Below are 14,047 nucleotides of genomic sequence, written 5' to 3'. Positions count from 1 at the left end.
CACAAAATAGAACGAAACACCAACGTCAAAGACCTGGGAGTGATCATGTCGGAGGATCTCACCTTCAAGGACCATAACATTGTATTAATCGCATCTGCTAAAAAAATGACAGGATGGATAATGAGAACCTTCAAAACTAGGGAGGCCAAGCCCATGATGACACTCTTCAGGTCACTTGTTCTATCTAGGCTGGAGTATTGCTGCACACTAACAGCACCTTTCAAGGCAGGTGAAATTGCTGACCTAGAAAATGTACAGAGAACTTTCACGGCGCGCATAACGGAGATAAAACACCTCAATTACTGGGAGCGCTTGAGGTTCCTAAACCTGTATTCCCTGGAACGCAGGAGGGAGAGATACATGATTATATACACCTGGAAAATCCTAGAGGGACTAGTACCGAACTTGCACACGAAAATCACTCACTACGAAAGCAAAAGACTTGGCAGACGATGCACCATCCCCCCAATGAAAAGCAGGGGTGTCACTAGCACGTTAAGAGACCATACAATAAGTGTCAGGGGCCCGAGACTGTTCAACTGCCTCCCAGCACACATAAGGGGGATTACCAACAGACCCCTGGCAGTCTTCAAGCTGGCACTGGACAAGCACCTAAAGTCAGTTCCTGATCAGCCGGGCTGTGGCTCGTACGTTGGTTTGCGTGCAGCCAGCAGCAACAGCCTGGTTGATCAAGCTCTGATCCACCAGGAGGCCTGGTCACAGACCGGGCCGCGGGGGCGTTGACCCCCGGAACTCTCTCCAGGTAAACTCCAGGTAAACATGTAAACCACACAACAACCAAATTCTGTGAATTCAACATTGTAATCTTTATAGAGAATAAACTTTGAATTTGAATTTGATGAGCGTTGCTATTTAAGCCAAGATCGCAAGTTCTGCCTATTCGGCACGACATATACATATATATAAAACATACAGGAAATTTTCAGTAACTATAATACTACTACAAGAATAATACATGCTAATGAAATAGATATACAAAATAAATTCTCCGTTATTACTGGTACAGTACAGGTATCATACAGGAGTCGCCACCTCTTGACGCGTCATTCATTCCTCAGCGAGGAATCTGCAGTACTAACTGCAGATACTAACTGCTGGTCGCGTTGCACAGTGCACTCTTATCTTTTGGATATTCATACAGTTTGTACCGGTAAGAGCTGAGGTATCATACTGTTTGTACTGGCTAGATGGTAGAGCTTCATACGGTGTATATTTGAGCTTCATCAGTGTATACGGGTATGTTTAAAAAAAATTTGCTATGGTGCAATCTGGGGAGGCGGGGTTAGAGCTCCATAGAGTAATATTTCTTGAATTTGTTATTTGTGACCTGATTCATGTCTACCTAAATAACTCATTACGGCTGTAAAAAGATATAAAAATAAATAAGCTGATTATTACTTGAACCAGTTCAGCTAATAAAACTTTGCTACCCAGACCCTAGAGTCATTATGTCACTGTCATCTTGGACTGCCGCCCACACCATGGGTATTTATTTATTTATTTATTTATTTAGAAATTTAGAAATTTAGAAATTTAAGCATACATACAGAGGTACAAAAAAATACAGGTAAGAGCAGCATGCCAAAGCCACTTATATGCATAGCATTACGGGCTGGTACATTATAAAGATTATGTATGTAAGTGGGTGTGTTAGAGGTTCATACAGGTTAAAATAAATTCTGGTGTTGGTACTTTATACCCCTCAAGGAAGGTTCCTTGATGTTGGTGAGGGGCTCTTGATTTAGGGAATTGGATCTGTGCTCCAGTTTCCCGAATTAAGCCTGAATGCCTTCCACATCCCCCCCCCCAGGCGCTGTATAATCCTCCGGGTTTAGCGCTTCCCCCTTGATTATAATAATAAAAATAATGGTACTTTATAGTTTATACAGGTATGTTAGAAGTTCATACTGTGTAAATAGGTATAATAAAGCTTTGTGCATTGTATACGGGTGTATTAAAGAATTATACAGTATATGGGTGCAATAAAGCTTTATACTGGAAAAATGAAGCCTTATACAGAATATGGTGTGATAAAACTTTATGCATTGTATAGAGGTGCAATGAAGCTTTATACTTTATATAGGTATAATAATGCTTTACAGTGTATCCGGGTGTGTAATGAGGCTTTGTACAGTTTATACGGGTGTATAAAAGCATTATGCAGTGTATTAGGGGTGTTAAGAGCATAATAGTGCATGTGAAATATGTCTCAACAAATAACATTAATAACATTGTTGCAAAGAAATCAGAACAGATCTTGCTTGAACCCATTCTGTGATTTGCATAATAATAATCTTCATTTACTACAAATACATGTATAAGGTATACAGACTAGCTGACATCAATGACATACTATATAGAAAACTGCTTGTTATACAGAGCAATTCAGGCAGATTAGGTCAATTTTGTCCCAGGATGCGACCCACACCACTCGACTAACAACCAGGTGCCTATTTTACTGCTAGGTGAACAGGGGATCGAACTATGGACTTCAGTGTGTGAGCTGAATGTGCTATCAATTAAGTTTATAACACAATAATGTCTCATCCAACTGGCTTCAAGGATCAAATTCTTGAAACAATTGGCATGTTAATGTGCTTTACGACCAAAATTTGTGAATCCATTCTCAGCATCCTGGGATAGCTTGGATAAGTTCCCAAATCCTTACCTGGAGTTTACCTGGAGAGAGTTCCGGGGGTCAACGCCCCCGCAGCCCGGTCTGTGACCAGGCCTCCTGGTGGATCAGAGCCTGATCAACCAGGCTGTTGCTGCTGGCTGCACGCAAACCAACGTACGAGCCACAGCCCGGCTGATCCGGAACTGACTTTAGGTGCTTGTCCAGTGCCAGCTTGAAGACTGCCAGGGGTCTGTTGGTAATCCCCCTTATGACCCACGAAACTCTCTCCAGGTAAACTCCAGGTATGTGTGCTGGGAGGCAGTTGAACAGTCTTGGGCCCCTGACACTTATTGTATGGTCTCTTAGTGACATAGCTTATGATGTTCAGAACAGGTGTCAAAAAATACAACAGTGGTAGTGAAATTCAGATGTGTAGGTGAAAATATGACAATTTTATGCATAAAATAGTGTGGAATTTTTATTACCGGTGATCACATTAAATAAATTTGTTTTACCTCTTATGAGCAGCTTCAGGATAATACCTATTTAGGTTGAATTGCATGCAAGCAAATTACGTGATGTAAAATAGTAAACAAAAAACTTTTAACCTATTGAATCCCTACCATAATTGGAGAATGACTTTCCTAATAATCTTCATATTTCACCACTGGTGTGGTTTCTTGAACACAAGGTTCTTCACATTGCCAGTAGGTGGCACAAGCCTTAATTTGCTAGTTGTATTAAATAATAGTGATATTAATATTTTATTAATTTTTTATTAAGTAACTAACAAATGCTTCTGATTGGCTGGGATATACTGTTTCCCATGCATTCTGCAATAAGGATGATAACCCATACGTTTACCTGGAGTTTACCTGGAGAGAGTTTCGGGGGTCAACGCCCCCGCGGCCCGGTCTGTGACCAGGCCTCCTGGTGGATCAGCGCCTGAAAATTTTAAATTTTGCAGAAATGGTTTAACTTGGAATTATTGAATTCAGATCAGTTACTGTTTGGGTTAAAATTTCTACCATTGGTAGGCTTTATTAAAATACAGACATTGTATTAGGTAGTTACCTGAACTATTTATACACTACAAGGAATGTTGTAAAGTACAGTAGAGTGTACCTAGAATTTATTTTTACACATTAATTTTACAAACTATGAGCTTTTACCCTATCTCGGCACATTTCAAAGCCCTGCCCTAGGTAAGGTATACTACCGCTTCCCAGGATGTGACCCACAAGAGTCTGCTAACACCCAGGTACGTACTCACTGCTAGGTGAACAGGGGCAACAGGTGTTAGGAAACATGCCCAGCATTTCCACCCGGCTAGGGATCAGACCATGGACACTCAGTATGTGAGCTGAGTGCACTACCAACTCCGATGCATGGAAAATGCATTAGGATTTGGCCCCCAAGTCTATGTATAACCATAACGTGCTGAAGTGAGAGAGATTAATGAAAGTGGGGGGGGGGGAGAATGACAAGCAGGGGTTCCATAGGCACATTGAGAGAAAATTGTCAACATTTATAAATGGCCCAGAACTTCTGTCTGCAGCCCAGCAGATATTAGAAATAATGCTGAAAAAATGTAGAAGCACCAAGGGAAGGCTTGGGGGCTTCAGCCCCCAAAATTCTTTCATACTCCCCCCCCTTTCCATAAAAAAAAAAGCCGGTATAGTAGACAAGTGTAAGTTGTGTGATTGTACGTAGCTTTTTCAACATACCACGATTTATATTGTTTCTTTATTTCCATTTTTGGTGGGCATATCTGTTGAGTGCCACAGCAGGCAGGTGACTTCCCATAACCCCCTGCAACCCCCACTATGCAGTGGGCAACTCCATTGTCTTAGTGAGGAAAGGTGTGGGTATGTAAACAAACAGCTTCCCACTTAGGTCAGTTTATCAGACTCACTGTATGGTTTTTGCTCAGGGTGTGTATTTGAGTTGCTATCTGAAGAGACACTTATACAATCTTATTTTCAGGTCCTCTTCAGTGCAATCTGGAAGGTGTGAAGACATCAATATGGATTATATACGTAACTTTGAATCTTTATCCGAAAATTTTTGTAGGATGTTACTGTTCAACAACAAGATACTCGGACTAAGAATTAATATGAGACCAGAACATACAACAGAGGAAATGTTTTCCTACATTTGGAGACTTGATGAAGCTCAAAGGTTTCTGACACCAGTTTTGATTCCACCTTCCAAGTCTGAGAGTGTTTCTTTTATGCACTGGAGAGAAGGAGAGTGTGCCTACCGTATTCGTGATCTAGATACGGCATTAAAATGTTATAATTTGGCCATTTTATCTGCACCACATCCAGACATTCTGGCAGACAGTGCCGAGGCCCATGACAGAGAAATGTACAAAGCTTTGGCCCTAGGTTATGAATCACGGTCTATTGTCCTCTTTGACCTACAGCAGTATGAAAAATGCTCAAAGGATATTGATCGTGCTTTGCAACTTGATTCCTATAAAATTTCATGTAAAATGATAGAAATGAAAGCCAGATGTATGAAATTCATATCAGCAGGGAAAGACAAGACATTTGATGCTTCAGCTGAGTCTTTAAAGTCATATCCTGAATCATTTGCATATACAAGTCCTAACCCACCAAAGTTAACAGAGGTCAACCCTACCATGCCATCACTGAGCAGCAGTATCAAGCTAGCATACACACCATCCGAGGGAAGACACCTCATTGCTGATAAAGACATCAACCCAGGTAATATATATTTTAATAAAATATTTAAAAGCATCCTCTCCTCACTTAACGACACAGTTCCATTCCAACGAATTTGTCATTAAGTGAGGAGCATACTATAATGTTAGTGGGTTTGTGTCACACCTGGCCACCCTCAACACCATTGTTAACGAGGAGCTGATCAAAATATCGACTTGGATGACAGCCAATAAACTTACGCTTACCACTGACAAAACCTACTACATCATGTTTGGTAGCAGAGCAGGAGATGCGCAAATTAACATTAAGATCGACAACACTCTAATTGCCAGACATAATGAGGGCAAATTCCTAGGCCTATACCTCGACAACAACCTGAATTTCAGCACCCATATCCAACACAACCAAAAAAGTATCCAAAACGGTTGGGATGCTCTCCAAGATACGATATTACGTGCCGCAAACAGCCCTTCTCACACTATACCATTCACTTATATATCCATACCTCACCTATGCTATCTGTGCTTGGGGTTCAACTGCAGCAACACACCTAAAGCCAATAATAACCCAACAAAAGCCACAGTAAGAATAATCACTAAATCCCATCCCTGGCAACACACCCCCGCACTCTTCATAGATTTAAACTTACTCCCTGTTCAGTACATCCACACTTACTACTGTGCAATCTACATCTACAGGACCTTAAATTCCAATATTAACCTTGACCTAAAACGCTTTCTTGATAGTTGTGACAGAATCCACAGGCATAACACCAGACACAAACATCTCTGTGACATTCCCCGTGTCCGACTAAACCTTTACAAAAATTCAATGTATATCAAAGGCCCTAAAATCTGGAACACCCTACCTGAAAACTCTAGAACTGCAGACACATTCATCACCTTCATAACTACCATCAGAAAACATCTTATCTCCCTGATACACCCTGTCAACTAATTACACGAATACCACCTGGTGGTTCACACTTACACTCACTCACCCATTTGACCATAAACAAATATCAATCTCGATCTTAAAATAATGAATCTTAACTAGTCATAAGTTGGCCTGTGATACTCCAATACTGAAACTATGTATTGTGCCAAAACAAAAGCATTCACATTGCTAAACTCACAAACTAGTATTTAGTCGCTTAGCCATAATACCAACTTACCTCATAATTTTGTAATATTTTAAACTTAAGATTTAATCTAAGTCTGCCCGAAATGCCTAGCCATGCTAGGTGTTCTAATGGTACACTCTGTAATTATTATTTTACTACATGTAAACCACACAATACACAAAAAATCTGTCCAGAGAGGTTTGTTTCTGGCGTCTCTGTAAAATTTGCCAAAAATGGGACAAGACGTTGTCATTGAACATGTTGCAGACATGGCTTGCAACAGTTTTGTCAGGGTGATAATTCTCTGCAAAACTTTGCACCTCACTCCATTTTGCACAGATGACCTTAATTGCTGAAGAAAGCACATTCTCACCCCTCTTCCTCCTCTGAAGCAATATCCTCGGCTGCGGTCTGTTGCTGTTCCTGTTGAAGGTGTTGCAGCTCTTCAGTGGTTAGCTCTTCCCTGTTGTCGTCCACCAACTCTTCCACATCCTGGCCACTCACATCCAACCCCATGGACTTCCCCAATGAAACAATAGATTCCACAATAGGCGTAGGGTCGTCAGGGTCAGCCTCAAACCCTTCAAAATCCTTGTTGAGGACACATTCTGGCCACAATTTTCTCCAAGCAGAGTTCAAAGTCCTGGAAGTCACTCCCTGCCAAGCCTTATCTATAAGACTTCTGCAATGGAGGATATTGAAGTGATTCCTCCAGACCTCTCTTAGGGTCAGTTCAGTGTCCGAGGTCACTTCAAAGCACCTTTGAAACATTTCTTTGGTGCACATTTTCTTGAAATTACCTGCTGTTCCATGGGCTGGATGAGAGGAGTGGTATTAGGGGACAAGAACTTCACTGTGATGAACTTACACTCCTCAGACAATAGATCTTCCAAATCTGGAGGATGAGCAGGAGCATTGTCCAGTACCAGGATTCATGTAAGTGGCATTTTTATTTTCCAGGAGGTATTTCTTCACGCTCGGGCCAAACTTCATTGACTCACTCAATGAAAAGTAGCCTCATGATCCATGCCTTACTGTTAGCCCTCCACATCACTCACAATTTACTCTTCATGACATTGTTTTTCTTCAACACTCGGGGATTTTCAGTGATGCACGAGTAAAGGCTTCACTTTGAAATCCTCCCCTCGTGTTACCACAGAACAAAAGAGTTAGCCTATCCTTCATAGGCTTGTGTCCTGGCAGTGCCTTTTCCTCCTGCATGATGTAGGTCCTCTCTAGCATTTTGTTTCAAAAGAGGCCTGTTTTGTCACAATTGAACACTTGTTGGGGGATGAATCCTTCAGCCTCTATGTAATCCTTTAATTCATGCACAAATTCTTCAGCCGCACATTCGTCTGAACTTGCAGCCTCACCATGCCTTACCACACAGTGTATGCCACTTTGCTTCTTGAATCTGTCGTACCAGCCTTTGCTGGCCTTAAATTCACTAACAGCAGCACTTGTTCCTGGCATTTTCTTTACGAGATCTGCATGCAACTGCTTTGCCTTCTCACAGATTTCCGAATCGGTCGATTTCCCCACTGGCCTATATCCGGGGGTCCGCTGTATTTGTACACAAAAGCATGTATGTCAAATTTATTATTGGCTTAACTTTTTCTCTTATTTTCATTGAATAGTAGAATGATATATTTGCATAAAATAATTATTAAAACCAAGTGGGTGTATAAACATGGCATCAGAGAATCGAGGGTAACAGTGAAATTACTAAGTGTACTTAGAGCATCAATGTGAAGAGATGCTTAAGACATTACTGAGTAGTAGAACAGTGATTTGAATTACACAAAGAGGTAGCAAGTACTACAGCCACTGAAAACTTTCAAAGATAAACAAAATAATGATGAGAGTCCATGAGCTTAGCTCTACTTAAACTGCAAATACTGTAAGTTATTACATATAAAAATCATTATTCATTGTAGAAAAGGGTTTTTGCTTGCATTTTTTCGTATTTGCTGCACTGTACAAGTAATTGTTGAAGTGTAATAGAATATGTAATGAATAGAGGTAATACTCAGAAGATACTTAAAAAATATTAAGGATTTATACACAGTAACATTTGTGCCTTCTTATATTACAGTAAATCTTCAATTTTCAAAGAAATTTTCTGATGACTGAGCAAGACGTAGTGTACTGTGTATACATGTGTAATATTCCTTAAATCCCTTCCATATCTATTTTTTCTTCCATATCTATTTTTTCCCAACTGTATCATTGTATAAATACACTAGCATAATACTAAATTATTGCATCTTATCTAGTCTCTCTGCATTCTTCAGATTGATGAAAAAAATTGGAAGTAATCCTCTGTAAAGGTGAATAAATGGGCAGAAGTATGTTCATTACTGCTTTTTTATTGCTTATTATTATCTGGTAGTTTGATAGTTAACTAGGAAGATATTAAAAAAAATGGTGTTGTGTTAATTCCTAAGAATGGTGTTGCTATTATTAGATCAAATAAATTGTAGACTTTCCAGATAACTGTATAGCTTGGACAGGCATTTTTAGATAATTCTGTCTGCCCTAGATTATTATCAGGTCACAAAATGATTATTGTTAAGAATGTGTCAAATAAGTCCAAGTTTCCCTCATTGTAAGTTAGCTGTGAATTGTTCCAGTTATCGCATTATAACTTTTATTCTTTTAATAAACTGTAATTTTTCCAGGTGAGATAGTGAGCATTGATGATGGGTATTGCAACACAGTGTTCATGGAGGCATCAAAAGTGTACTGTACTGTATGCTTAAGGAGAAGCATGACCCCTATACCCTGCCCCAACTGCAATATGGTTAGAATATTAAGTTTTTATGGTTTAATGTTCCCCTTCAAAAGGAGTGCCTCGATGCTGTTTAAAGGCTTTTTATCCAAGGTATTATAGCTACCCTCCCCTGCCTCATTAAACTTGATTAACTGCCATTCTCTAGGCACTGACATGTTCACCTTAAATATATAAAAATAATCAGGCTTGATGGGCATTTTCAACACAATCAACCTTTGAATGGACCTCAGAAATACAGGACAAAATCCCCTAGGTGAATTTATTTGGAAACTATTGAAAAATCTGTTGATTATGTTTATTTCAGAAGTTTGTTATTGTTATGATCATGGCAAAACAATTTTCTTTATTCACTATAATCACCATTGGCAACCCACCACTCCACTCGCCTGCCTCTTGGTCCATTATATGAAGGGTTTATTGTATTGTAATAATTTTTTCGTTGGATGAAGATGCATTTTATAAGTTCAGTTATGCTTCAACTCATTAACTGTGATTAAATTTCAAATGCTCCTTGAACAAAAAAAAATTATAAAAATAGCTTGTTTATTTTTTCTAAGTGCAGGTCCTCCATCACAAATCCGGCATCATTGGGACCTGTAGTGTGCCAGATTACTGAGTTTGCTGGATTACAGAGTGGTTAGGTTAGAATACACTTAATAAAATTAACCAACTTGGTTTACACAAAGTTCATTGAATATCGGCAACAATCGAATATTTTCGCTATTTTGAGCTCAATTTCAAGGTACCTTTCATCATGAAAGCAATCAAAATCATGTTTATTTCTGTAACATATCTTCCATTCTATCAAATTAGACCCAAAAAACGGGAATACAACCATAACAACCATACAACCATATGTTTTTATGTACAACCATAAAAACCATACGAAAATATATGGCAAAGAGGCGGCTAATGGCTGAGAAGTGAACTCCCTTATTTATTGTCCGTCTTCTTTATTTTTGGTGTACATTAAGAGGCATCTTTCCGTCATACATTGCCCAGGTTTCAATGAGATAACCCAACAAACAACTGAGAAAAAAAATATTTACCAAAAATCATATATGGCAAGCCCAAGCCACGTACTGGAAATACAGTGGTCCCTCATTTTTCGTAATTAATCCATTCCTGGAGCTGCTACTATAAATGAAATTTACGATTTGCGAATCAATTTTCCCCATAAGAAATAATGTAAATACAATTAATCCGTTCCTGACACCCAGGAGTATTAAAACAAAAAAAAATTTTACATGAAATATGCATGTAGTACATAAACAATACAATGGGAAATGATGAATGAAACATTAAAAGCATAACACTTACCTTTATTGGAGATTATTCTTAGTGTATGGGAGACTGGAGGAGGAGAGAGAGTGGATTGTTTATAGTTTGGAAGGGGAATCCCCTTCCAGCAACACCTTAGGTACCAATTGCTTTTCTGGGGTTGCTTGTCTTCTCTGTTTCTTAATGCCACTAGGACCACCTTGAGAGTCACTGGAGTCCTGTCTCGCAAAATAACTGTGGAGAGAGCTCTGTTTCTGGCGTCTCTTTAACACTTCCCTAAAATGGCCCAAGACTTTGTCACTGTACATGTTGCCAACATGGCTTGCAACAACCTTGTTAGGGTGATGTTTCTCCATAAAGCTTTCCATCTTACCCCACATAGTAAAAATCTCTTTAATTTCTGAAGAAGGCACCTTCTTCCATCTCTCTTCCTTCTCCTCTGCAGCAAGATTCTGAGCTGTGATGTGTTGCTCTTCCTACTGAAGCTCTTGCAGCTCCTCAGTGGTGAGCTCTTCGTTGTGATCTTCCACCAATTCTTCCACATCCTCCAAACTCGCATCCAACCCCCATGGAACTCCCCAGTGCCACAATTGATTTTACAACAGACATAGGCTCATCAGGGTCAGTCCCAAACCCTTCAAAATCCCTCTTGTCGACACAATCTGGCCACAATTTTCTCCAAGCAGAGTTCAAAGTCCTGGTAGTCACTCCCTCCCAAGCCATACCTATAAGAGTTATGCAATGGAGGATGCTGAAGTGTTCTCTCCAAAATTCCCTTAGGGTCAAGTGAGTGTCTGTGGTCACAGTCAAGCACCTGTGAAACATTGCTTTTGTGTAGAGTTTTTTAAAGTTTGCAATGACCTGCTGGTCCATGGGCTGGAGGAGAGGAGTGGTATTCGGGGGCAAGAACTTTACTGTGATGAACCCAAACTCCTCGAAAATTAGGTCATCCAAGTTTGGAGGATGAGCAGGTGCATTGTCCATTACTAGCAGGCACTTGAGATCCAATTTCTTTTCCAGGAGATACTCCTTCACACTAGGGCCAAACACTTCATTGAACCACTCGACGAAAATTTCCCTCGTGACCCATGCCTTACTATTAGATTTCCAAAACACACACAATTTACTCTTCATAACATTGTTTTTTCTGAACACTCTTGTATTTTCAGAATGGTACACTAGTAATGGCTTCACTTTGAAATCCCCACTAGCATTAGAACAGAACATTAGCGTCAGCCAGTCTTTCATAGGCTTGTGTCCTGGCATTGCCTTTTCCTCTTGTGTAATAAAGGTCCTCTTTGGCATTTTCTTCCAAAAGAGGCCTGTTTCGTCACAATTGAACACTTGTTCAGGTTTCAGTCCTTCAGCCTCTATGTACTCCTGGAATTCATGCACATATTTTTCAGCCGCCTTGTGGTCCAAACTGGCGGCCTCACCATGCCTTACCATACTATATATGCCAGTACGGTTCTTAAATCTCTCAAACCAGCCTTTGCTGGCCTTAAATTCACTCGCATCACCACTATTTGCAGGCAATTTCTTTACCAAATCGTCATGCAACTGCCAAGCCTTTTCACAAATATTCGAAGTCATAAGAGTATCTCCTGCAAATTGTTTCTCATTTATTTTTTTATTATCACACTGGCCGATTCCCACCAAAGCAGGGTGACCCGAAAAAGAAAAACTTTCACCATCATTCACTCCATCACTGTCTTGCCAGAAGGGTACTTTACACTACAGTTTTTAAACTGCAACATTAACACCCCTCCTTCAGAGTGCAGGCACTGTACTTCCCATCTCCAGGACTCAAGTCTGGCCTGCCGGTTTCCCTGAACCCCTTCATAAATGTTACTTTGCTTACACTCCAACAGCATGTCAAGTATTAAAAACCATTTGTCTCCATTCACTCCTATCAAACACGCTCACGCATGCCTGCTGGAAGTCCAAGCCCCTCGCACACAAAACCTCCTTTACCCCCTCCCTCCAACCTTTCCTAGGCTGACCCCTACCCCGCCTTCCTTTTACTACAGACTGATACACTCTTAAAGTCACTCTGTTTCGCTCCATTCTCTCTACATGTCCGAACCACCTCAACAACCCTTCCTCAGCCCTCTGGACAACAGTTTTGGTAATCCCGCACCTCCCCCTAACTTCCAAACTACGAATTCTCTGCATTATATTCACACCACACATTGCCCTCAGACATGACATCTCCACTGCCTCCAGCCTTCTCCTTGCTGCAACATTCATCACCCATGCTTCACACCCATATAAGAGCGTTGGTAAAACTATACTCTCATACATTACCCTCTTTGCCTCCAAGGACAAAGTTCTTTGTCTCCACAGACTCCTAAGTGCACCACTCACCCTTTTCCCCTCATCAATTCTATGATTCACCTCATCTTTCATAGACCCATCCGCTTACACGTCCACTCCCAAATATCTGAATACATTCACCTCCTTCATACCCTCTCCCTCAAATCTGATATCCAATCTTTCATCACCTAATCTTTTTGTTATCCTCATAACCTTACTCTTTCCTGTATTCACTTTTAATTTTCTTCTTTTGCATACCCTACCAAATTCATCCACCAATCTCTGCAACTTCTCTTCAGAATCTCCAAAGAACACAGTGTCATCAGCAAAGAGCAACTGTGACAACTCCCACTTTATGTGTGATTCTTTATCTTTTAACTCCATGCCTCTTGCCAAGACCCTCGCATTTACTTCTCTTACAACCCCATCTATATATACATTAAACAACCACGGTGACATCACACATCCTTGTCTAAGGCCTACTTTTACCGGGAAATAATTTCCCTCTTTCCTACATACTCTAACTTGAGCCTCACTATCCTCGTAAAAACTCTTCACTGCTTTCAGTAACCTACCTCCTACACCATACACCTGCAACATCTGCCACATTGCCCCCCTATCCACCCTGTCATACGCCTTTTCCAAATCCATAAATGCCACAAAGACCTCTTGAGCCTTATCTAAATACTGTTCACTTATATGTTTCACTGTAAACACCTGGTCCACACACCCCCTACCTTTCCTAAAGCCTCCTTGTTCATCTGCTATCCTATTCTCCGTCTTACTCTTAATTCTTTCAATAATAACTCTACCATACACTTTACCAGGTACACTCAACAAACTTATCCCCCTATAATTTTTGCACTCTTTTTTGTCCCCTTTGCCTTTATACAAAGGAACTATGCATGCTCTCTGCCAATCCCTAGGTACCTTACCCTCTTCCATACATTTATTAAATAATTGCACCAACCACTCGAAAACTATATCCCCACCTGCTTTTAACATTTCTATCTTTATCCCATCAATCCCGGCTGCCTTACCCCCTTTCATTTTACCTACTGCCTCACGAACTTCCCCCACACTCACAACTGGCTCTTCCTCACTCCTACAAGACGTTATTCCTCCTTGCCCTATACACGAAATCACAGCTTCCCTATCTTCATCAACATTTAACAATTCCTCAAAATATTCCCTCCATCTTCCCA

At 40.4% G+C, this 14,047-nt stretch overlaps 1 protein-coding gene across 4 annotated transcripts in view; it reads left to right on the top strand.

Moving 5' to 3' along the window:
- The first annotated feature begins 1,039 nt into the window (after positions 1-1,039).
- LOC138853589 (SET and MYND domain-containing protein 4-like) overlaps positions 1,040-14,047 on the top strand; it is a 39,739-nt gene continuing 26,731 nt past the window's right edge. The window contains exons 1-3 of one of the 4 annotated variants that reach the window (XM_070091172.1): positions 1,040-1,171; positions 4,625-5,370; positions 9,133-9,254. In XM_070091172.1, coding sequence (XP_069947273.1) covers positions 4,665-5,370; positions 9,133-9,254 — 828 coding nt within the window. In that variant the 5' untranslated portion in view covers positions 1,040-1,171; positions 4,625-4,664. Of the gene's footprint in view, positions 1,258-1,373; positions 1,507-2,009; positions 2,105-4,624; positions 5,371-9,132; positions 9,255-14,047 lie in introns of those variants that run through there. The other 3 variants (XM_070091173.1, XM_070091174.1, XM_070091171.1) reach the window with 3 other exon arrangements.

Source organism: Cherax quadricarinatus, chromosome 34 (genome assembly GCF_038502225.1).
Source record: "Cherax quadricarinatus isolate ZL_2023a chromosome 34, ASM3850222v1, whole genome shotgun sequence".
Classification (NCBI taxonomy): Eukaryota; Metazoa; Arthropoda; class Malacostraca; order Decapoda; family Parastacidae; genus Cherax; species Cherax quadricarinatus.
The sequence above is the reverse complement of the archived record's forward strand: the minus strand, read 5'-3'. Positions and strand labels throughout refer to the sequence as shown.